At 35.5% G+C, this 27,315-nt stretch overlaps 1 protein-coding gene across 3 annotated transcripts in view; it reads left to right on the forward strand.

Moving 5' to 3' along the window:
• The window catches only part of LOC145255676 (transmembrane protein 272-like), a 386,301-nt gene that overhangs the window by 319,184 nt on the left and 39,802 nt on the right, over positions 1-27,315 (forward strand). For 2 of the 3 annotated variants that reach the window (XM_080114240.1, XM_080114243.1), the window contains one exon: positions 13,400-13,850. In XM_080114240.1, coding sequence (XP_079970366.1) covers positions 13,629-13,850 — 222 coding nt within the window. In that variant the 5' untranslated portion in view covers positions 13,400-13,628. Of the gene's footprint in view, positions 1-10,130; positions 10,180-13,399; positions 13,851-27,315 lie in introns of all 3 variants that reach the window. The other variant, XM_080114242.1, reaches the window with a different exon arrangement.

Here is a 27,315-nt window from a genome sequence, read left to right on the forward strand (position 1 = left end):
AGTATAACACATTAAACAATACCAACTTACCTCGAAACCTACAACACTAAAATATACCTAGAACCACAGTGTAGTATCTGTTCAAACACTGCGCATATCCCTCCTACCCTCAGTCAGTGAAGGAGAAACACTTCATGACTGAGATAATGCTCATTCTTATACTTGTGCCTTTTCAGGTGTCCCCTCCCTTCTGAGGAGCGAGATCTTCCCCACACTAAAAAGTGATCCTGGATCTGGCCCTACCCACATGGGGAGACAAACAAAAATTCCCTATGTCTATTTATAAATAAGCCTTTTTATTTAAACAAACATAATATTATGAATGCCCTATCCGACTAAGATTAAAACGAAAGCAAAATAGAAAGAAACTAAAATCTAAAAATAGAAAAAAAAAATCAAAATCACAATTAAATGAAAACATCTCTACCGATTACCCCTGTTTCAGAGAAACTGCCCTCCCACCACACACAGATTACAAACGAACTTGTATCACATTTGCTTTCTTATAATGTTATAAAACTATTAGACATATACATTCTAGAAACCAATACAAGGAAAAACACACGCACACACACACAAACACATAGACACACACACACACATACACACACACTCCCCTACACACCCACTTAACCAAGTACCAACGCGGCCCTCACTTCCACCCAAATAATAATAAACAAATAAAAAAAATAAAAACATAAAAAAATAAATAAAATGTAGTAAAAGGAGAAGAGAGAGGGGACAGCAAAAGACAGGAATGACCATAGTCTGACTCCAATAAGAAGGGTAGGAGTGGAACACACCCGTGAAGACATTTAGAATTATTTACAGACATTTCATCCGCTCGGGAAACATGTAACCAAAATGAACTGCGAAAATGCTTTTATACATTCTGAACACATTTTAAATATATTCTAAATATTTTATATTTTGAATAATTTCTGAAGAGGACGCTACACAGAACGTCTGAAACGCGTAAAAAACTATTTCAATGATTTCAAAACATTATTACAATGATCTAAATATGATACCTTTTTCTATGAAAAATCAAAACACGGAATAATAAAATAATGTTAAAAAATACATAGCAACTGTTGGTGACCTTTCTTCTTTAAATCTTTAAATATACATTTTTCTCTCGTTGGAATCTCTCAACCAATTATATATATATATATATATATATATATATATATATATATATATATATATATAGAGAGAGAGAGAGAGAGAGAGAGAGAGAGAGAGAGAAAGAGAGAGAGGGGGGATAGATAAACAAATCTACAGTTTTGAAAAACCATAATTGTTCAAATATGACTATTTTTAAAAATGAATTTTTTTTTTTTCATCTTTTACCTATTCTATAATACATCATCATCTAACGGGAAATATTAAGACCACTTTCCAAAACAACGGGTCGTTGGCCAAGGAGGTCAGAACTTGTCTAGTCTAGACTAAAAAGTCTAATGACAAGCAACTCCCCACCAACTGACCATTAAAGGTTGGATGCACGTGACAATCGACGACAACAAGAAATATTTCTGGACGGTTTCGGTTTAATAATTAGGTAACCGGACCCGGAAGCGAATGAGTCTGTGTTGTGTATTCTTTGTGCGATTCGTATTCAAATGCTGAGTGTCTTCCTTGGAAAATGATTGATGGATCGATCGATTCATCGATCGAATCTTCAAGCAGTAAAACGACAATATAAGATTTATTGACAATTTTCGTCCAGTTTATTCGCATTTCTTTAGTTATATTCTATGGTATGTAGGATATATATATATATATATATATATATATATATATATATATATATATATATACATATAAATTACTATATATATATATATAAATTACTAACTAGCTCTACCTACGTATTGAGCACTTTTGAAGTAAATACTTAAAGTTTACGCATAAATCTATACTCTCGTATAGTAAATTTATGTGAATAAATGAAATAGTTATATATATATATGTGTGTGTGTGTGTGTGTGTGTGTGTGTGTGTGTGTGTGTAAATATATATATGCAACTTTGTCTGTGTGTGAGTTCGTTCCTTATAGACTCTGAAACGGCTGAACAGATTTTCTTTAAATTTTACAGAACTTTAGTGTATAAATCTGGGAATGATCTTAAGGCCGTTTTATCTCAAACTACCCCGATAATTATCGATAATCAGTCATCGAAACCGGTATTTTAATTTATCTGTCATCGGGAAAGCCATTTTTTCCATGTTGACTCTTAGCAACAATGTTAGAATAACTGACCGTGAAAATTCTACTGTGAGTAAATTGATAGCGTCTTTTTATGTTTGTTTGTTTGTTTTTTTGTAGGTTCAAACTCTGCACGTAAATTTCTTAATATTTTTTTCGTTAACCGCAAAGAATTTTATGAGACTTGAAAATTTACGTATTTTTTTGTTTGTTTGTTTTAGAATGCTTGTTTGTTTGTTTGTTTGTTTGTTTGTTTGTTTGTTTGTTTGTTTTCATGACGTGCTCTGTAGGTTCAAATTCAGCACGTAAATTTCTTAATGTTTTTTTTTCTTACCTGGAGAGAAGTTTATAAAAAATAATTTTATAAAAGAAACAGTAGGTTCTCTAGAGTACAATGTAGAATAACATATATTGTGGACTAAGTTATTGCATGGGGGCATGTGAAGTTTCCTTCTGGGCGATTTCACAGATTTCGATAACAATCAAAATATAGGAGTGTGAAATATTTTTGATTATCATCAAAGTCGAAAACGGTGTTTTTACACTTGAACAGAACGTTCGAACATTGGCCCACGAAATGGGAAACCGACCGCAAGAGAATCAAACAGGAATTTTCTCTGCTGTTCAATTAAACATAATATATATATATATATATATATATATATATATATATATATATATATATATATATATATATATATATATATATACAGTGATGATCATATTTATTGGCACGGTAAAATAAAAGTTAAATTTTGTCTAATAAATTCTAAAAAAGGGATTAAATTAAAGAAAATAACAAAGTATATTATGTATTTTTAACTGGCCTTTCCGATGCAGCAATCGGATTTTAGAAAAAATAAATAACAAAGGAACAACAAACATAATTGCAAAAAACCCTTGTTCAAAATTATTGGTACGATTTATTTAATAATCAATTGTATAGCCTTTGGCCTTGATTACCTTCCTCAGTCGCTTTTCATAGTTTACAACCAAGTTGTTGCACTCTTCAGTAGTAATTTTAGCCCACTCTTCCTGACAATAATCCTCCAATTGAATAAGATTCTTAGGCTTCCTTTGCATTACCCTCAATTTTAATGTTCTCCATAAATTTTCAATTGGATTAAGGTCTGGGCTTTGTGATGGCCACTCCAAAACATTAATATGATTGTCCTCAAGCCATTTGTTAGTCAGTTTAGCCGAATGCTTTGGGTCATTATCTTGCATGAACCACCAACGACGACCAAGTGAGAGCTCTTTAGCAGAGTCTTTCAGGTTTTCATCCAATATTTTAACATAATCTTCCTTTTTTATGCTACCTGTGACCTTAACAAGTCGCCCTGGTCCAGAGGCAGCAAAGGATCCCCAAAACATCAAACTGCCTCCACCGTGCTTCACTGTGGGTATGGTGTTCTTAGGCAGGAAAGCTTCGCCAGATTTTCTGTAAATATAAGACACTTTATTATGGCCAAATAACTCTATTTTCGTTTCGTCAGTCCATAGAACACGTTTCCAGAATGCAACATCTTTATCAATATGACGTTTTGCAAAGGCTAGCCTTGCTTTCAGGTGCATAGGCTTCAATAAGGGAGTCTTTCTCGGACGACATGCTTTTAAACCAGCTCTCTTCAAAACTCTACCAACTGTATGTCGAGATACATTCACTCCAGAGGTGCTCTGTTCATCAACAATCTCCCCAACAGAGATCCTTGGGTTTTGTTTTACTTGTCGAACAATTTTCCGTTCATCTCTTGGGGAAAGAATCCTTTTTCTCCCTCTACCCTCTAAACTCATAACGTGGCCTTGCGATTTGAACTTGTTTATTATGGCTCTAACAGTGGATTTGGGAAGGTTTAGCTTCTTTGAAATCTTATCATAGCCCTCCCCATTGGTATGGCATGCTACAACAAGCTTCCTGGCGTCTTCGCTGTGTTCCTTAGTTTTAACCATGGCGATTGAAAATTATAATTTAGTCACTTATAATAGTTTAAATAAATCGCTATCTAAAAATTATCTGAAAAAAATTATTCACTGAATTAGCGTTAAACAAGCATAATATGGCTATAAAAAAGTTCAGAAAGCACGTAAACCGGAAATTGATTGATATTATACTGATACTAAAAGAAAAAGAAAGCCGTGCAAATAATTTTTAACAAGGGTTTTTTGCAATTATGTTTGTTGTTCCTTTGTTATTTATTTTTTCTAAAATCCGATTGCTGCATCGGAAAGGCCAGTTAAAAATACATAATATACTTTGTTATTTTCTTTAATTTAATCCCTTTTTTAGAATTTATTAGACAAAATTTAACTTTTATTTTACCGTGCCAATAAATATGATCATCACTGTATATATATATATATATATATATATATGTATGTATGTATGTATGTATGTATGTATATATGTATATATATATTATTTAGTCGACTGAATATATATATATATATATATATATATATATATATATATATATATATATATATATGCATTGTGTCGACTGAATTTCCGCTATGGTTCACTTCTTTACAATTATTTTAAAATTTTGCCAATCGAATAAAGATGTGTATATATATATATATATATATATATATATATATATATATATATATATATAGTGGGTTGTGTGTTTGTGTGTGCATATGTGTGTGTATAATTGTATCACCGTGTCTATAAAATAGTGCTCATTATTAAATAGAGCGACATTACTGTATAATGTTCTTTATTTATACAAACATTATTGGCTGTATAGGTACATGCATGTTTCAGTTGTGATTTATTTCGAAATTCAGCATCATCAGGCCACTAGCCTCACATGGTTACAAATTCGAATGTACGAGTTATTCTTTTCAAATTTTTCTGTTTTGGTGGGGGGGTAGAGGAAGGAGGGAGGAAATATTGATCTATTCCAGTAAGGGACATGCATTATTAACCATGAATAAATAAATTAAATACCTTGCTAGAATATCTTGGAATTTCGTATTCTCCTTCTTTGAAAAAAGAACTCGTATGAGTTGCTACATTCTAACGCAACAGACCACAACGGGAGCTAGGGAGAGTCCATAAAGAGCCGCCACGTGTTGTTCCTATTTTGGGGGGGTATTGGAAACCGATAGCACCGATGTCGTTCTGATCTCCTGTAATAGGTATATAAATAAATATAACGTTCTTATTTAATAAAGTTATTAAGTTAGATCCATGTCCAAGGAACCTATATCTAAAATTTCAAGTGTTTAGACCCAAAATTGTCGGAGGAGTTTGGTAGAGTTCTCAAACGTCAAATCGTTGAACTTTGGCCCCTTAGCAGCCAAATTTCTGTCCAAAAACCGATCACAAAGATTTTCCCAAATCTCAGTATCCTGTATATCAAATTTCGAGTCTGTAGACTTAAAATTGACAGTGTTTTTGCGTAGAGAAATGTATACAGACATGCACACAGACACACACAGACACATTCACTTTTATAGATATACTAGCATGGGTGACCGGCGTTGCCCAGGTGTTTGGAGGTGTATGCTGAGCAAAAAAACAGCGGTCATTTTTTTCAAATTTGACCGCTATTATGACCTTTAAAATTCATTGTTTTGGGTTTTAATCAAGTTATTAAGTTAGATCCATGTCCAAGGACCCTATATCTAAAATTTCAAGTGTTTAGACCCAAAGTTGTCGGAGGAGTTTGGTAGAGTTTTCAAAGGTCAAATTGTTGTACTTTGACCCCTTAATAGCCAAATTCCTGGCCAAGAACGGATCACATCGATTTTCCAAAATCTCAGTACCCCGTATATCAAATTTCGAGTCTGTAAACTGAAAATTAACAGAATCATTGCGAAGGAAAATGTACATAGACACACAGACACGTTCACTTTTATAGATATACTAGCATTTCAGCCCGGCGTTGCCCGGGTGTTTGGATATGTATGTTGAGCAAAAAAAAAAAAAAACTGGTAGTAGAAAGGCAGGCTCGAACCCGTACCGCAAAGGAAAAAAAGAACGGGGTAAAACCTAACGTTTATACTGTTACGACCACCGCCAAACCGGAAGCGACATTTTTTTTTAAATTAAGGCTAGACAATCTAAAGTAGAGGATAACTTTAAAAAATATCGGCGAAAAAAGTGACCCCCCCCTGTAGAAAATGCCTAGTTGAAGGGGAAGATATTAATGTTTTTAGCCAATTTTTCGATTGTCGTATGAAAGGTGGAACTTTAAAACGATACTGATCTTGGTAAAATCCGTCGCCTATTAAAAGTTTAAGGCAGACATGCAAACAGACATACATACATACATTTATATATTGGTAACCACAAATTTTTCGACCCAAACTGATGAAAAAGCTTGCCCTATCTCTGAATACCCTTTATGTCAAATTTCAAATATTTAGACCAGAAATTGTCTGAGTAATTTGGAAGAGACCGCAGAGGTCAATTTTTTTAACTTTGACCTCTATTATGACCCCTTAACATTTATTGTTTGGGGATCAAATCAACTATTAAGTTAGATACATGTCCAAGGAACCTATATCTAAAATTTCAAATGCGTAGACCCAAAATTGATAGAGGAGTTTGGTAGAGTTCTCAAAGGTCAAATCGTTGAACTGTCAATTAATATTATTATTAGTCGCCAAATTTCTGGCCAAAAACCGATCACATCGATTTCTCCAAATTTCAGTACCCTGTATATCAAATTTCAAGTCTTTAGACTAAAAATTGACAGAGTTGTTGCGTAGGGAAATGTACACAGACACACAGATACACAGATACGTTCACTTTTATAGATATATAGATAGATAGATTTATTAACGAAAATTGATGTATAAAGTGTCGCCTAAAAAATAACGAGTGATGCCGACAAATGTCATTCAGAAAACCGCTAATAATATCCTACATAACCCAACGCAATTTGGTAACATTAAACTTTAGCTTTTTCCTGACTTGGATTAGTTGGATTATTCGGACTACTGTTCTCATATTGAGTGTTAATCGCACAAATACTCAGCCGATGTAACATCCGACCTTCTTATAAAGTGTACCTGGGTACATCATTATGAGTTTTTATTGTTCTTCTGTTTTGCTATTTATTTACTAATCTGACTACTCAGCATTATCCGGGATCTTAGTTGTTTTGATTTTTTTAATTATACAGAAAAGAATTAGTTGTAAAGTAAACGGCTCTTGTTATGTCATTCAAATAATTGTTGATTCTTATTTTTTGTTGAGTACTTAAAAAGGGTTCATATCAGCAGTCGACTAGATCGGACCATTCTTGTTAATAAAGTGTACTTAGGTACGTCATTACAACATGGGACTACAATAACAAATAAAAACTGGCTAGTCATCAAGGAAGTTTGATTCGTCAGCTTAAATGTTATGTGGGTTAAATGTTATGTGCTCTATGTGTTTAATAAGATTTAAGAAGAAAGGAGATGGTAATTCTCATAACAGCATAACAGATAGTACACTAACCACAAAGGAGACAATAATCATTGCGAGGATGGCATTACGACAACAGAATAGATTCTACATAATACCCCAACTCTAAAAAGAGGAAGTAATGCGTAAGAAGGGTGGACAGAACAGATACTACACTGCCCCCAAAAAAGGAAGAAGCAGGGCCAGTTAAGATCGTATCCCCCCAACAGTACAAATACTACCCTACTTTTAAAAGCAGGTAATGCATGAGAGGGTGGTATTAAGGCAGAAGAATAAATACTACACTGTCCCTTCTAAAACAAGGAGCAGGTAATGCCTGTGAGGATGATATCATGACCATAAATAGATACTACACTGCTTTCTCACACTTTTGATTAAACATTAAATAATACCGCAGGTTGAGGTGATTCTGGTCGCCCCGGAGTGACTTTGAGCCATTAAAAAGATTTAAAAAAACAAGTGAAGCATGCATGGTCCTCCGTGAGTGCACAGTGAACGAGGCATAAAATAATGACTAAGTTCAGCATTTGACCACCCATCCCTCCCTAATTTAGCCCCAAAAGTCCCCAGGGGACGTCAAATCCTGGTGAACATGAACAAACGGTGCAGTTTTAGGCCTTAACATATGTAACTTTGAGTTTTACACCATGCAAAAACAAAAATGACTAAGTCCATCATTTGCCCCACCCCGTCATTTAGACTCAAAAGTCCCCAAGTACTTAACATATTTAAATTTGAGTTCAGCACCATGCAAAACTGAAATAATAGACATACATAGAACATTTTGAACAAACATGGTACAATAATCCCAAAAATATAGTGTTTTTATTAGCCCTAAAAAAGCCCCTGGGGCACACCAAAGAGTTATCGCGAAGTATAGACAAGCAAAATTATATAAAAATCATTTAGTTGCAACATTTCAGAAAGTTTTATAAAAATCCAAGGCATAATTTTTTTTTTAATAAGCACAAAAGTGTCAATTTTAGCTACTTTACCCCTTAGGGGAGCAACCGGAGTTTTCCAGGAAAATCCGTTCAGTTACATTTTTACTCATATCGCGTTTAATGTTTGTGTAAAATTTCAAAAAATTCCAAGGCGTAGTTATTGAGAAAAGTGCGGACAGACAAACGGACGAACAGACAAACGGACGAACAGACAAACGGACGAACAGACAAACGGGCGAACAGACGAACGGACGAACAGACAAACGGACGAACAGACGAACGGACGAACAGACAAACGGACGAACAGACGAACGGACGAACAGACAAACGGACGAACAGACGAACGGACGAACAGACAAACGGACGAACAGACGAACCGGCGAACAGACAAACGGACGAACAGACGAACGGACGAACAGACGAACGGACGAACAGACGAACGGACGAACAGACAAACGGACGAACAGACGAACGGACGAACAGACAAACGGACGAACAGACGAACCGGCGAACAGACAAAAGGACGAACAGACGAACGGACGAACAGACGAACGGACGAACAGACAAACGGACGAACAGACAAACGGGCGAACAGACAAACGGACGAACAGACGAATGGACGAACAGACAAACGGACGAACAGACGAACGGACGAACAGACAAACGGACGAACAGACGAACGAACGAACAGACAAACGGACGAACAGACGAACGGACGAACAGACAAACGGACGAACAGACGAACCGGCGAACAGACGAACGGACGAACAGACGAACGGAGGAACAGACAAACGGACGAACAGACGAACGGGCGAACAGACAAACGGGCGAACAGACGAACGGACGAACAGACAAACGGACGAACAGACGAACTGACGAACAGACAAACGGACGAACAGACGAACGGACGAACAGACAAACGGACGAACAGACGAACGGACGAACAGACAAACGGGCGAATTTATAAGCCCACACTCCTTTTTTTGGGAGACCAAAAATAATAATGCGTAAATAATATATCATTTCTGTATTTTAAATATAATTTCTAGGTTCTATATCATTTCATAATTTTACAGGCACGTTGTAGTGCAGCAGCAAATATTTACTGCGATGTTATTTACGTATTATTATTATTATTATTATTATTATTATTATTATTATTATTATTATTATTATTATTATTATTAGATGTGATGATATAGTTTCAGCTTACAGGCAACCAGATACCAAATCGCCATTCGTAATAAACTAGTAAAAATATGCAATCAACGAGAGTATATTAGGTGTCCGTATGTAACTCAAATTAAGTCTCAGTTTCGTTGGGTTTTTTTTTTCTTGTTTTTTTTTTTGTTGTTTTTGGGGTTTTTTTTACCTATTCCAAACAAATACGGCTATCCGGCATTACCCGGAATAATACCAAGTGATAAAAATTCATTCCTTAGTGTTATCACACATAAGATAAGTCATATTGTAAAAAATAAAAACAAAATACAAACACGAAATTTATCATAAAAAATACGTCAGCTGAATCTTAAATTTTTTTTCATAGAAATCGCTCCAGACAAGGAATGAAACCACTTGATGTAAGGAGCTAAAAGGTAAAAAAACAAAAAATATTTTTTTTTTATATTTGTGAATGATAAGTGTTAGATTCAATAGATTTGGGCACAGAAAAACAGCAATTCTTCACTCTTTGTCATAAACATGGTTCATGGAATGTGAGGACTAAAGAACAAAATAAGAGAAGTGGGAGTTACGCGGGTACCGAAAGTAAACGTAAGATTCACTTTCTATTCTCCTTAAAATATGATGCGAGGTTGAGTTTGTAAGAAACATTTGTGACTCGAACCAGAAATGAATGTCCGATCATATTTTCTCCGTTCTTCTTTCTTATATCTTCATAATTTTCCATCCTTTCTTCGTGTTTTATTTTTTTGTTTGTTTTGTTTTTGTTTTGTTTTGTTTTTTTTCGGTCCTTGATATGACCTTAAACTATATCCAGTGGTGACGCCCCAGCTTGCGGGCTTTGGGGAGCGTGGAGCCACCCTTTAATTGTCATTGCTCCCAGGTCCACTCTATCCCGGAGTGGTAGTACCTGTTAGGGTCCCAACTATAGGTTAAATAGAAACCAACTTGAAAAAAAAAAAAAATATATATATATATATATATATATATATATATATATATTCTATTAAAAAATTTTTCTTCAAAATCTTTGGATTCGGCATTAAATAACCCGAAAAGAGTTGATATTCCGTAAAACAAAAACAACCAACCAATCGTGTTTTTTTTATCTTATTTTAAAAGATGTGAGAAAAGTTTAATCTCTCTCTCTCTCTCTCTCTCTCTCTCTCTCTCTCTCTCTCTCTCTCTCTCTCTCTCTCTCTGTATATATATATATGTATATATGTATATTTCTCTTTCTATCTATCTATCTATCTCTATCTCTCTTTTGAATCTGTTCTCGTAGATTAAGTAATGTACTTAATATAAGTCCAATTTACGTGTTTAAGGAAGAGTATGGTGATTAAGACTAAAACTGAAAAAAAAAAAAAAGAATTTAAAAATCCATTTATGCTATATTTCAAATCAATTTGCTAGATGTTAATTAATACATGCACGGACGAGAGAAACTGTTACTAAATCAAACAAATAAAACATTAAATATATCGATTAAAAAACTGCAATAAATATAAAAATAATTAACATTTGCCTAGAATAGAACAGAAAACATAACAATTAATCAACTTATCTTTTAACACCTTCCGTCTGAATGAAAAATATTAAAGATATTTTTTCACTTTCGATTCAGACCAGCGTTCTGGAAAAAGTTTTTAAAATGAGCCGTTTTTAAAACCGCAGCTCTTCTTAATTACAGATGTGTTTCGTGACGTTTTAAGAATACGATATACGGAGAAGAGAGGGAGGGAGAGGGTAAAAAGAATATAAATTTGCGAATCTATATAGTGTATATTTTAATGAATACATGCATGGACGAGAGAATCTGTTACTAAATAAAACAAGTAAAATAATAAATATATCAATGTAAGAACTGCAATAAATATAAAAAATAATTAACATTAATTCCTACTTTATCACAAAAATACTAAGGACATTACTTATTGTGTGTTTATTGAAAGAGAAAAAACTATTTCTGTTATTCTTATTCTGCCAAATCAAACATACCCATTCCTGCTCCTCGATACATCAGTTTTTTAAAATAGTCAACCATATAGGAGCCTATTCGTGACCAGACACAGACACACACACACACACACACACACACACACACACACACACACACACACACAGACGTTCAGTTTTATATATATACTAGCAGGGGGTTACCCGGCGTTGCCCGAGTATTTGGAGGTGTGTGTGGTTGTTAATGAAAACCTAAGAATAAGTGAAGTAAAAAAAGAAAACCGAAAAACGAACGTTAAAACTTATCTGAAAAATAAAGCGGGGGGAGGGGGGTTAATCAAACCAAAAAACACAAAAAAACTAACGTAAGACAAACGAACAATGTTAAATGTAAAAATCTGACAAACAAAAACAAAAAAGAAAACAGAAAGACGAACGCGAAAACAAACAAAAAACAGGTGAAAATGGCTTAAATAAGCCTTTTTCGATATTAAAATTTTTAAAATCTGTGGGTACCCGGGTATTTTTGGGTGCGTGTGGTCCATGGGAGTGTTAATGAAAACCTAGGAATAAGCGAAGTAAAAAAAAACAGAAAAACGAACGTTACGTGAAAAATGGCTTAAATAACCCTGCTTCAATATTTAAATTTAAAAAATCGAAAAAAAAGAAGATATCTCACACCACGATCCGAACCCAAAACGTTTAGATAATGAACCAACGCTCTAACCAACTGAGCTAACACGACGTACACGAAATTTATTCAGTTCTTCAACTATTTAAACTAAATCAGGTCATGACGTCATCTGACGCATGTGTAGAACCGATCTCGTCATGAGAGGACGGTTTTTGTTGACCCCCCCCATGTATAAAATTGTCGATTTCAGGGTGAAAAAATTAACGTTTTTAGCCAATTTTTCGATATTTTTCGGGCGAAGGGTGGAGCTCCAATATGATACCAAGTTTGTCAATTTTTGTTCTGTTTGTCGAAAGTTTTTAACGGACACACAAACACACATACATACATACAAACATACATACATACACACATTTTCGCTTTTATATATATATATATATATATATATATACATATATATATATATATATATATATATATATATAGATATACCGTATATTTTTAAAAGTATTGGTTTAAAATACGTAGCCACATAAGAATACAAACTCACAAAACATATATGGGACACACACACACATAAACACACACACACACACACACATATATATATGTGTGTGTATGTGTGTGTCCCATGTATATATATATGTATGCATGTGTGTGTGTCCCATGTATATATATATATATATATATATATATTATATATATATATATATATATATATATATATATATATATATATATATATGTTTCCTTCAATCTTGACAGACTATGGATACCCACGGTAAGGGTGCCTGCGCATGAAATTTTTGTAGCAACCACCCTCTCCTCAATCGACATTTACTTTACTCAAAAAATTAAATTTGCGTAATTGATTATTCTTTTCTTTTTTTCCTTTATTATTATCAGTTAGTATCAATATTATTATTATTATTAAACTTCCCTTAATTGGTTCATAAAAATAAATTTGCATACTTAATTATTGAAGCGCGGCGGACACACGTACGTTCACATTGTGTTATATAGATAATTATATTTTTCAGGTGACACCAAAGAAGAGAAAAGTCTACCTTTTTTATCCCAACGGAGAACAAGTTAATATTCAAATAATTAAAACCAAAAAAGAAAAACGAAAAAAAAAGAATGCATTAAGATCAGACATAACAAAAAAAAACAAACAAAACAATCAGCGAGCGACCCTCGGAACCAGACAAGCATAAATTCGAACCCCCACCATCCATATCTGTCATCATTTGTTAAGATTTGGCGACAATGTCTATGTTAACCAGGAAAGGAACGATGGTTCGGAAGAACCGGGGACAACATACACGCAACCAATCAGTGAAAAGAACGTCGTCGCACGGTGGCTCCACCAAGCGACAAAACCCGGCAACACCGACCATCGTCGTCATGGATAGCACTGACGTAGAAGACAAAGAGTCACCCATGCCGGTCTCCCCGAATCCGGCGAAAAACATGGTTGGTTCTATGGTGGTAAGTCCTAAATTTTTCTTTTAAACGTATATACGTGTAATCCTGTTTTTACTGATTATATTTATTTATTTATTTATTTATTTGTATTTGGTATTCCGTCAATAAAGGATAACATATTGATCTGATCCCCCCCCCCCATGTTTTCTATAAAGATGAGTCTGTCAACCATGGTGCTCATATCTTCTCCCTGAAAATTCAGATACAGCGAATTTTATGTTTACATAACTTTCAGATTTTTAAAAAAATATTTTCTTCAGCAGATTCTTTTTTTTATGATGGCATTTAAAACTTAAATATCAATAAAAAGAAATGTAGGTTTATGGGAGGCAGTACAATACAAAAATGTAACGGATTGACTTCAACTGAAGCAACTTAAGATAAAATGGTGGAACAAGCTATGCAGTTTCATCTTTATTGATTCAATGCATGCGTGTGTGTTTATATACAGTTATACATGCATATAAATCCAATTGTTCATATATATATATATATGTGTGTGTATGTGTGTGTGTGTGTGTGTTTATATGTATAAAATTCAAGTTTACGATAATTTTTTTTCGACAAGGAGTACGAATTAATTAAAGAATTTTCCATATCCCATAGAGTTTCAATGAATGGTACATATCCTCAGAGGAAACGTAATGTAGTTAACAAAATTATCCTCATATATATAGTTTATAAATTTTGCTAGTTAGCACATGAATTGAATACTAAAATGTTGAGAGACATCATATACGTATGAAATCTGATAAAATGCGAAAAATGTTAAAGGATATTCCAAGAAAAAAGGATCCAAGCTCGATGAATAATCCACGGAAAAGGTTTGATAGTCAAATGTATAATAATAAAATGATATAATTCAAAAAATATTTATATCCAAACTAGCGTGGGTGCCCGGCGTTGCCCGGGTGTTTTGATTTTATTTTGAGCAACAAAAAAAAATAAAAAAGTGGTAGTAGGCAGCAGGCTCGAACCCGTGCCGCGGGGGCGAAAGAGAAAGAAACCCCGACGTCTTAGCCGATGTCTCCATGACACGACCGGAAGTCAAAAGCGTTGAAATTAACCGAAGTTAATCCAATGGTGACGATGACATGGAAAAATCGACCTCTCTTTGTACAAAACAGTCGAGTTTAGGGTGAAAGAATTAATGTTTTTAGCCAATAATTCGATATTTGTTGTCCGAAGCGTCGAGCTTCAAAATGATACTGATCTTTTCAGGATCTGTCGCCTCTGTCGAAAGTTTTTGCTAGACATACATACATACATACATACATACATATATTTAAACAGACAGGTGATATTTATATTATAGAAGATGTCTCTATAGTAAAATACAAATGTAATCTCGATTGTCTAACCATTTTTCCATTCTTTATTCGAAGTTTTTGTCTTGTATTGTCTAGTTACACCGTTCGTTTTCAACAGCAGGTGTATCTACGAAATTGCAATCGTTTTCGTTTTATCGCCGGTTATTTTGTTTGATTTGTTGCAAACATTTCCCCACTTCTTATTAATTAATAAATCTCTTCCTTTTCAGTATATTAAAGACTGTCGGGGGGTACCCGGCGATGCCCGGGTGTTTTGAGTAAATCAAAACTCCGGAGGGGGGGGGGGTAAAATAAAAAAGTTTTGGTAGGTGAGTATGAGGATCGAACCCGAACCCTTGAGGCGAAGTTGGAAATCAAAGTGTGAAAAAAAATGTGCGACGTTAACCGTTGACCCACCGCGAGATACTAACGGAAACACCTTTGAATTTATTTAATTCCTTACATTTGACAGGTGCACGTTTTAATGAGGTCAACTTTGACTGCAGGATAGTATTTCATTTACTGCGGAAAGCTTTTTTTATTTTTGTTTCCTCAAGATGTAGGTGGGGGGCAGCTCCCCTTGTCCAATTTGAATAGCAATTGTTCGATATAAGGAAAATATTTCCACATTGATCAAATCTGATTGCTTTTGGACATTTCCGCCGAGAGACGGAAAATACCGCCAGAATTAGTGTTGCCTTTATTATAGGAAAATATTAATCCATATGCGGCGAGCGACAAATGTTGAATATTTATCTTCCCGAAGTCGAGCAAATTAAATAGACAGGCGAGCTCCGTTGTTAACTGTAAGATATTACAATTTATATGTGATATAAAAAGTTTTAAAAAGTTGTTAGGCGACCGACCGCTTCTCTGAAAAAAAGCCTTTTGTAGACATACAGAAAAAGCGAACACACATACACACATTTTGGCTTATATATATATAGATGGATACTTATACAGACATTCATCGCACGAATTTTCAGAAGGGAGACAGAGGTTCATTGTAAAACACTCCAGGAATGATTATTTACGTATTTTCATCGTTCCGAGTTATTCACAAGCTACGATAAAAAAAAAACTTATAATACCAAGAGTCTTACCACTAATACCATAAACCTGAAGTTTGTGTAGAAGACCAAAATGCCACCCTGTTGAACGCCTTCCAGATGTTATACTCTCCCAAATAATGAATAAACCGATAGATTCGCTCACTTTATATTAAGATCGACAGGACCTTTAAGGACCTTTTGGGAGAAAGCTTCCAGGTATTCATGAATAAAGACGTTGATTCTCTTTCTTGTCCCTGACACTGAACAAGGTATGTTAGTTTGTAGTACTCATAAACATTGACATTTCTTTCTTCTGGTGGAGAGCAGCCGTAGTGAGGTGCTTTGGTCACACGATGAGTAATCAGACTCCTGCGCGTAGTAATTTGAGACCGAGCTGTTTAAGGACTGACTAGAGGCCTTTAAGGAATGTCTTTTCAATTATTAAATTATTTCTCTCTGATAGTTTCATTAGAGTCGTGGTTGATGGGTAGAAATCAGAATCTTATAGTATTTATGCTGGAGTCCCTCAGGGATCCATTCTTGGTCTAACTCTCTTCCTGATCTACATTAATGGTCTTCCAAATCACATCCTTAGATCATTTGTAGACATTTATGCTGACGACACTACCATCTCTATCAGCAAGTAAAATACCGTAAACGACCATATTCTCTCTCCTTTGATCTTCAGGGTGTGGTACAATGAGGGAAAAGTAGCTTGTTTCTTTTAATGCATCTAAAACCAAGCTTTTATCTTTACATCATCAACGTTCTAATCCCCATCTGGCATCAATTGAAATGAATAACTCTCGTCTTTTGACAAGTTTATGGGCTTGACCTTTACTCCTGATGTGAAATGGAACACGTACATCAAATCCGTTGCCAAGGTCGCTGGAAAAAATGGTGGGATCGTTCTATCGATCGAATATATGTCTACCTACTGATGCCATTCTCTACGTATATAAGAGCTAGGTACGTCCAAGGATGCAGTATTGTTGCCACGTCTGGGAAGGAGCTGCTAGGAAGATCTTATCCTGCCTTAACAGAGTTCAAAATAGACTTCATAGCCTAGTGGGAGATTCCCTTTTCTATTCCCTCTTTCTTACAGAAGATACATTTCGTGCTTATCTCTGTTTTATCGTTATTTTCATAGCAAGTGTTCGTCTGAATCTATGGTCCCCCACGCGAAATATTCACGAGAAACACTCGTCTAGATGAAAACACCATCAATAATTCCCCCACTCTTTATCTGTGCCTAAATCTAAGCGTAGATTCCATGAACAAAGCTTCTTTTTTAGAACTGCACACCTGTGGAACTCTCTTCCGTTTACCTGCTTTCCAGCTAAATACAATATTGTCGTCTTTAAGCCCAACGTAAACAAATTCTTGATGAGTTGTTCCCCTTAAGTAATCCAATTTACCAAATTTACACTTCTAACGATTACTATGATATTGTCCTTTGGTACCACTGTACACTCTTTAACTCTTATCCTCAAGTGTTCTCTGGGCCTTGAGTAGTGTCGATTCCTTTGTATAAAAAAAATTGAGACCAAGCCGTTTAAGGAATTGCGGGACATTCAGAAAGCTTTCAGCTAGCCATAAATGAAGATCCTTTCTAGAGTCCATGTTCACCAGAAACCGAGCAAGGCTATCTACCCTTGAAGATATACTGCTCTAAAGAAAGACTTTCAACAACTTTATTATTAAGAGTTCTAGGAGTTCTCAGACAGACTGTGACGATACGTGCCGGTTGAAAAAAAAACTCCTTTTTTCTGTCCCGCACGTTGTTTTTCTTCTTTTCCACCCCCCTACGCTGCTTCATTTGGGGTGGAGGTGGGGTGTCTGGATAATTTCTCGTCGTGACCTTGGCACGTGTCTTGACGAATTATTTGGTGGAGGGATGGGGTGTCTAAGTTGCCTCCTTTTATGGTTCATGTGTGGATATTTGTTTTCGAATGTCTCGATAGCAATGGAGTAGAGTGGGGTGTATGACTGATAGATATTCAAAATAAAATTCAAGGAGAGAGGGGGAAATTGCCACTTCTTCATTATGCCCTGTTTTCTTGTGACACTCTCTCTCTCATAAAGGAAGAAAAGAAAGAACAGGATAAGGGTTTTTTTCCTAAATTCCCCGCACCTATTTTTTTTCGCTCTGACTCGTATCTTCGTGATAAAACGTCGGTTGCCGTGTTATCTTTGCCTCTTACATGCTTAATATCTAAATCAAATTCCTGCAGTATAAGACTCGATGAGAGCAATCTTCGGTTTTTTTTATTTTTCATCGTATTGACATAAAATAGCGGGTTATGATCTGTGTAAATAGTAGTCGGACCGAGGACTGTGTACCGAAGACACGTATACTTCAAAATGTAATAAACTTATCACTAATGCTAATGCTTCCTTCTTTATTGTGGAGTAAGATTTCTGAAATTTGTTGAGTTTCTTTGAGTAAAAGTTGACTGGGTGTAGCTGCTTATCCTCTCCCACTTGTACCAACACTGCTGCAATCCCACTATTGCTTGCATCTACCACTACACTGAAGGGTTTATCAAACGATGGAGCCTTTAACACTGGTTCACTACTTAACATTCGCTTGATTCTCTCAAACGCTTCTTGACACTCGGGTGTCCATTGAAACTTCATATGCTTTTTCAGCAACTCTGTTAGCGGTGCGGTGAGATTCGCAAAATCTCTGCAGAACCGATAGCAATATCCCGCCATGCCCAGGAATCGCCTCCTAACATTTCTTGGTGATGAATAATTTTCTACTTTTTGCAACTTGATATTCACTAGGGTGATTCTCTCATGACACTAAATACTTTACCTCGGCATGGCAGAACTCTGTCTTAACCAAATTTATTGTTAATTTAGGCGTTCTTAATCACTGAAGGACTTTCTGGATCGTTTCGACATGTTCCGCCCAGGTGTCTTTGTATATGACTATGTCATCAACATATGTATCTACATTTGTGATTCCAGCAAACATACGTTCATCAACCTCACAAACATTATCTGGGAATTCCTCATCCCGAATGGCATTACCCGATATTGGTATGTTCCGATATTTGCTTGGCTCTTTCGGTTAAGGGTACTACCCAATAACCACTTAGTAGATGGTTCTTCCACTGCTGGTATAGGTTGGAGCGGAGCCGGAGGAATGTTTTGGTTGGGCTTCCCGTCTTTTGGCATGTCCCACAGGTTCTGCAGAACGTCTTTATATCCTCCCACAATTCTTGGCCAGTAAAATTGTCTGGTATGCTTTTCTAGAGTCTTATTGACCCCTAGGTGACTCGCCAACGGTATCTCATGTGCAACCTTCATGATGACCTGCCGATATATATTAGGCACCATTATTTGTTCTCGCGTCATTTTTTTCTGTTCTTTTCCTTGTCCTGAGAGCATTCCATTTCCTCATTAGCACTCCACTATTGAGGAAATGTTGTTTTTTTTGAGTTCCGAGAATGCTCTTCTTCAACTCGACAGAATAGGGTCTTCAGGTTGGTATCACGCTGCTGCTCCTTAATTAGCGCTTGCCGTGCTATGGATAAACCGGGTTGGGATACTATTCCTTTTCGGCTCTGGTGTTTTTCATCTAGCGGACAATCATCTACCTTCTCCCCCTTCCATTGTTCTACTTCTTGTCATTATCCCCGTGGGGACTTTATCTCCTACTTTTCGTCTTTCTGTCTCGCGCCTTGTCTGGTTTGGCTTTTGTTGCCTAATTTGGCTTTTGGCGATGTCATTTCCTAATATCATGGCCACGGCAGTCGTTGGAAGTTCGTCAATTACTCCTATTGTGACCTCTCCTGAGCCCCAGTCCGATACTAGGTAGACCTTGAATAATGGAACCGTCATAGGTTTGTTTCCTATGCCCCTAATTGTAACTGATCTATCTGTAGCACTTACCGCGTCCTTGGGCATTTGTTTCCTAAGGACTGAGATGCGCCCGAATTCCTGAGGATGTCAATGGATTCCCCTCGACTTTCTCTATCTCAGACAATATATCGTTTCGATATGATGGGTTCATACGTTTCGTTTATCCCTCGAAATATTGCTCCTTGTGGCTTGCCTGGGATAACTTGATTCAGCTCAGTGAATCGCTTCGCCTGGAAATTCACAGCTATGTGACCCCGCTTCCCACAGTTGAAACATACTATGGGTCTCACTTCCCTTCCCAGTAATGGTCGGTTAGTTGCACTTGGAGAGATCTTGATGAGCACCTACGGAGTGTCGGTTGTCCCTTTTGCCGTGCAATTTTCCCTGACCTGTGGATGCATGGGTCCTTGGGGTTTTGCCCTATTTCTTTTACGTATTAATGTGTATTCATCTGTCGCTATGGCTATCTCGAGCACTGTTTCGGCTTTTTTTCGGCTAGGTGCATCCTCATGTCATCGGTTTTGGAACTTCCCAATTAATATGATTTGCTTCAACCTGCTAAACTTACTCTCCACGTTCTTGGAGTTGCACCATCAATCAAAATATCCCTCTTTCAGCTTGATGAACATCTACGTGTGTTTGTCCCTCGCTTTTTCTCAAGTTCCTAAACTTTTGTTGATAAGTTTGCGGGACAAATTCGTATCCTTTTAGTATGGCTGCTTTTACTATCTCGTAATCTGCGCAGTCTTCCGCTGTGAGTGTCGCGTATGTTTTCTGGGTCTTGCCACTTAATGCTGTCTTCAAAAGCATTGCCCAGCATCTCTCGGTCAGTTCATGTTTAGCGCGGTCCTCTCGAAATGCACAAAGTAGTCATCGACTTCCTTCTCCACAAACTTCGGGACTAGGCGCACTTGTTTCGTCACATCAAACTTGCTCTATCTTCGCATGTCTGTCTGATAAGCTATACTCAGCTCGCTCATTCAAATCTCTTGCTCGATTCGAGCCTTCTCTATCTCCGTCCTAGCCATAATTCTTTTTTTTTTTTCAAGTTCGACCTGTTCAGGTCGTCGTCTCTGCTAGTAATTTTTCTAATATTTCTTCCTTACAGGTATCGTTGTTCACCATGTGCTCAGAGATCACTCTTATCAACTGGCTTTTTTCTCATGGATCCCGTAACTTCTAGATCTAGCTTATGCCCTATTATTATTAATGCCTCTTTCTTAAACCTATGTAACCTATCTGGGGATGGGTTTTTCATAAATTCGTCGTTTTGCCTTACTTACAATGTTCAGACATTCCACGGGGGTTATTTACCAAGCGGTGAGACGACACTTGGTGCGTACTGCCCCGGATGTGCCCTCATGTGACGATACGTCCCGGTTGAAAAATCCCAAAAGGGAATTTATCCCCGAACGCATTGTAAAATAAAAAAAATGATGTATGTAGAATTATTACGACCGAGTAGCACTTTACTCAGATTCTGGACAGTAATTCCGTCGTGGAATGTTCTTATAAGATTCCCGGTTGACGAAATGCCAGGCAGTGAATAACGGAACAACACGGCCATAAATATATATATAAAAACAAAACTTGCCAAGAAATGTCTAGATCTTATTCAAAAACACTTTCCCGCAACCAACCCCTTACACAAAATCTTCAATAAAAATACCTTGAAGTTATCTTACAGTTGTTGCGAAAATTTAGAGATGATAATTAAAGCACATAATAACAAAATACTAAATGAAAACAATGTAAACCACAACAAAATAAACAATAAAAAAAGTAGACACCATGACAGAAATAAAACCAACACTAGCAGAAATAATAATAATAATAATAATAATAATAATAATAATAATAATAATAATAATAATAATAATAATAATAATAATAATAATAACAAACCAACCCCGGACAAGAACAACCATACCATAAATAATAATAATAATAATAATAATAATAATAATAATAATAATAATAATAATAATAATAATAATAACGAACAAGATAAATGCAATTGTAGACACCGCACAATTTGCCCAGTCCAAAATAAATGCCTAACAAAAAGTGTAGTTTATCAAGCAGCAATATTTGCGAAAGAAACCCCGAATCACAAGAAATATTACATAGGCATGACTTCCTTAGATTTTAAAACCCGATACTATGATCACAAAAGTACCTTCAAAAATAAAAAACACCGTATAAAAACAACACTAGCGAATAAATACTGGGAACTCAAAGAAAGCGGACATTCGCCGGTAGTCGAATGGAAAATAATGAGACAAGCTACCACATGCAGACACTTAGACGACCCATGTAAATTATGCCTCCATGAAAAATTTGCTATCCTGTACTTTAAAGAACCTCAAAATCTATTAAACTGTAGACGAGAAATAGCAAACAACTGTGTTCACAAAATAAAACTCACTCTAGGATAGCGATACAAAATAGCTTTAAAACTAACAATAACAATAGAAAACAAACAAATAAATTAAATAAACATGAATATACATAAACGATCACACATATATGTATATATATATGTATATGTGTGTGCATGTGTGTGTATACACATAGGTATATTCATATATATATATATATATATATATATAAAAGGAGGGAAAAGATCTACCTTAAACCACTAACCTAGTTCTAAAACAGATCCTTTGTTCGATAAAATGCATCCCCATTGGCTGATAGGAGGGGGCGCGGTGGATACTAGAAAGCTGATTGGCTAACTAGAAATCCTCAACATATATAAAAACAAGAAGCAACCACAAAATTCGCGCATAATCCTGACGAATCCTACAGTGGATGAAACGCAGAATATTCAGTGTAGCTTAGTCGCCATATATATTTTATAATTACTAACTAGCTCTACCTACGTATTGAGCACTTTTGAAGTAAATACTTAAAGTTTACGCATAAATCTATACTTTCGTATATTAAATTTATGTGAGTAAATGAAGTAGTTATATATATATATATATATATATATATATATATATATATATATATATATATATATATATATATATATATATATATATATATATTATACACGTGTCATTTATTCTGCGATAAAATTCAACAATCAATGAAATAATAATAAAAGAAAACAACGGGTCAAAAAAAAGGGGGAGGTACAGTAAAGAAAATTGTTCAGATAAACATAGCCTCTTTTCTTTCCTTCCCTTTTCTTTTTATCTTTTCTTTTTGCTTTTCTTCCTGTGGAATAATGGTTGAGTCATATGAGACAGTAGAAATTATTCAAAATAAAAAATAATAAATCAGTCCAGCGAGTCGACATTGACGAAGTATGGGGGTGGGTGAGACGATATTGAACGATATTTAGCTGTGAGGACGTGCATCCACCCGATGGTTAAGTATCCGATAAAAGTCGATGTTCCGGCATTTATAGTGTAAGGCAGTCCCGCTTCGCCGACGTGAGATTCAATGTCTTTCGAATTTCGTTTATCCACTTCTGTTCCTTATTTTTCCTTCTCGCTTATTTCTCAACCACCGACCGTAGGACATTTCATTCCCACACATCCGAGCCAATGATGTATTCCAGGTTTTTTGATAAAATTCCCTTTCGGCTCCAGGGATGAGATAGAAACTGAGTGGGCTTCCGATTTATTATGTGAACCATATTCGCTGACGATGTTCGTATTTCGACGTGATCGGTTATATGTCCCTTTCTCGACTAACTCCTCTTTTTCTGTCCCGCACATAATTACCGCTAAAAGTTTTTTTCTCCTCTTCCCTTCCCCCTACGCTGCTTTGTTTGGGGTGGAGGTGGGGTGTCTGGATAATTTCTCGTCGTGACCTTGGCACGTGTCTTGACGAATGACTTGGTGGGGGATGGGGTTGGGGTATTTAAATCGCCTCCTTTTATTCGTTTATGTGTGGATATTTTGTTGTCGAATGTCTCGATAGCAATGGGGGAAGGGTGGGGTGTCTGACTGATAGACATTAAAAATAAAATTCAAGGAGAGGGGTTGGGGGAAATCGTCATTTCTTCATTTTGCCCTGTTTTATTGTGACACAGACCATCATAAGCGATTACTCACTAACAATAACCGGTGGTGTCGCCTGGAGGTTGGGTGATAGATCTCTCCAGATTTCCAGTAATCTCTATCCTTTTCAATAAATAAATGTGCATTGTCGCAACAGCCGCTTGTCATTTATTTATCGCTAACAGCAACTATTAGCCTTCATTGTGATCTAGGTGGCAATATACTTCCCTAATGTCCCAGTTCTCTTTGGAGGTCGGATTCAGGCTCTCCATTCTCGGTCTTTCCATCCTCCTTGGCGCTTCATGTTTATTTTGTGTGGTATCAGTCGAGACTGAGACTGATATCGTTTTATATATATATATATATATATATATATATATATATATATATATATATATATATTTATATAGTCATATTAATTTTTTATGTATTAATATTATTAGTATTGTTGTTGTTGTTGTTCGATTACTGTTTTCAGTGTCTTATCACTGTCAAGCTACACCCAACTGTGCAGGTCACACAAATAAATATATAATTTGTTAGGCTTACAGTTTATGTTACGATCATCTCCTATAAATTAATAAAATAACAATCATAATCAAAGGAGTGTGTCTCGTGTATTTAATATTACACGGTGGCAAAAAGAGGGCAGAAAGAAGGGTTAATCCCTTCGTTACTTTTATTTTGACTGTGCTGCCATCGTCAAAATAGTATTCAACATCTCGGAATCACAAATGAGCAAAACAGACGCGTTTCATTTTAAGAAAAGATGACGATTTATTTATTTCTCGGTGAATCAGGACAAAATCTGAAATTAAAAATCATGAAACAAACAACTCGAGTTTCACTGTGACGAATAAGAAATAATTAAACATTTCGAGAGAAACAGAGATATAACAGAAACAAGTGAGAAAGTTAGAATAGTAGAAACAAGTGAAGCATGCATGGTCCCTTGTGAGTGCGCAGTGAACGAGGCATAAAAAAATAACTAAGTTCAGTATTCCCCCCCCATTTAGCCCCCAAATGTCCTCAGGGGACGTCAAATCCTGGTGAAAATGAACAAATGGTGCAGTTTTAGGCCTTAACATATGTAAATTTGAGGTCTGCACTATGCAAAAACAAAAATGACTAAGTTCACCATTTGCCAACCTCGCCCTCCCCTCCATTTAACCCCAAAAGTCCCCAAGACCTTAACATATTTAAATTTGTGATCAGCACCATGCAAAACTGCTAAATATACATACACATCAAATTTTGGACAAATATGGTAAGATAGTTCCAAAAATGGAGTGTCTTTATTAGCCCTAAAAGAGCCCCCTGAGCACACCCAAGAGTTATCGCGCAGTATAGACAAACAAAATTATATAGAAATAAGTTAGTTACAACTTTTCAGAAAGTTTTATAAAAATCCAAAGCATCAATTTAATTTAATAAGCTCAAAAGTGTCAATTTTAGACATTTTAATCAGAAAGGCAAGTCTGGGGGGTGGGGGTGGATGGGCAACCGGAGTTTTCCCGGAAAATCTGTTCTGTTACTTTTTACTCATACCATGTTTAATGTTTGTGCAAATTTTTAAAAAATTCCAAGGCGTAGTTATTGAGAAAAGTGCGGATAGACCAACCGACGAACGGACAAAGGTGAAGTTACAGGTTCACTCTCCTTTTGTAAGGAAACCAACAAACATCTTGCAATACTAAATTGAATTACAATGTGTCATTACTCATTCTGGAAGTTTTCATCATTCGATCTTGTCAGCCTTACATTAAAAAAATTCGGTACAAGCTTGAGAATAAAAATTTCATAACATACATATATATATATATATATATATATATATATATATATAATATTTCATAACACATATCTATCTATCTTCTTCTATACTCCTATAAATTCGTTTTCTTTTGTGTGTATTGATATTCATATTAAAAACCGCCTTTTCTACTTGTTTAAAAAGAAAATACAATTTTCTTATATATGGGTTGTGAAATTGCAGTCATCTACAAAAGATCTAGCTAATTTGCATATTCTTTTAAACATTCATTTTAATTAATTCGCTATTAGTTGATTCGGTTTTCTAATGGGATGATCATCTTTTGTTAATTATTACGTGTAATTATATTCATGCAGATATTCTACATGATTTATACTTGCATAATACTTGCGTAAAATGTTTATAGTAAACACAAAATGTTTTCCATATATATTTATCTATACGTATATATTTTTGTTTAACAAATTTTGCCTACCAAACTCCGCCAAGAGTTTTTGGACTACAGACATGAAACTTCATATATAAGGTATTTGAATCCATGCAAAACTTTATATTTGGGTTTTAGCTCGGAAAAATCGGTTAAAAAGTGTGAAAATTTAAAAAAAATGAAATTTGCCAAGTGAAGGTCGAACGCCGGCATTACGAATGCATAACGTAGTGGCTATTGGTTCATGTTTTAATTTTTAGCCTTGCAGTAAACATATATATATAAGTGAAAATGTCTGTCTGTCTTTTCTATATGGTAGTTTAGGAAGACTATTATACAGGAGGGCATTACTTTACATATTCACACCTTTTAATATATACATATGCACATAACTTTGTGAACATTACGTATAACCTGAGAAAAGCCAGGCGGAACTTCTAGTATATAATATTTTTATATAAACATTTACAATTTTTATGTTTATAGACATTAGTGTCCCATGATTATGCAATAATCCGTGTGGGAAGTGATAATGCTGGTCGGGAAATTTGAACCCGGTCCTCGTCGGCTAATGTTATTCCTTCGAGTCACCGGTAACTAACACATGAATAGAAGGAAATTGAGTACAGAGTAGACGTTCAGGCAGAATATTTAACAGTAAGTAGTTGGAATGATGCGTTTACCGATTTTTATTAATCCTTTAAATAGGGCTCAACTTTAATTTCTTAAAGGGTTTTTTATAGCTATAATATTTTTTAAATGCACATCCACAATTATTTTGATACCTACAAACAGTAGTGTTCCATGCTTATACAATCATCGGTGTAGGAAGTGATAATTACTCCTCGTTTGGATACACATACGCAAACACTTATATGTGTGTGTACACGCACGTGTGTGTGTGTGTGTGTGTGTGTGTGTGTGTGTGCGCGCGCGCGCGTGCGTGCGTGCGTGCTAGTTTTCTTCGGCCATTTTGAATTAATCGTCACTTTAAAATTTATGTTAAATTATTT

Source organism: Euprymna scolopes, chromosome 31 (genome assembly GCF_053919585.1).
Source record: "Euprymna scolopes isolate OS-2025 chromosome 31, ASM5391958v1, whole genome shotgun sequence".
In the NCBI taxonomy this organism is placed as follows: Eukaryota; Metazoa; Mollusca; class Cephalopoda; order Sepiida; family Sepiolidae; genus Euprymna; species Euprymna scolopes.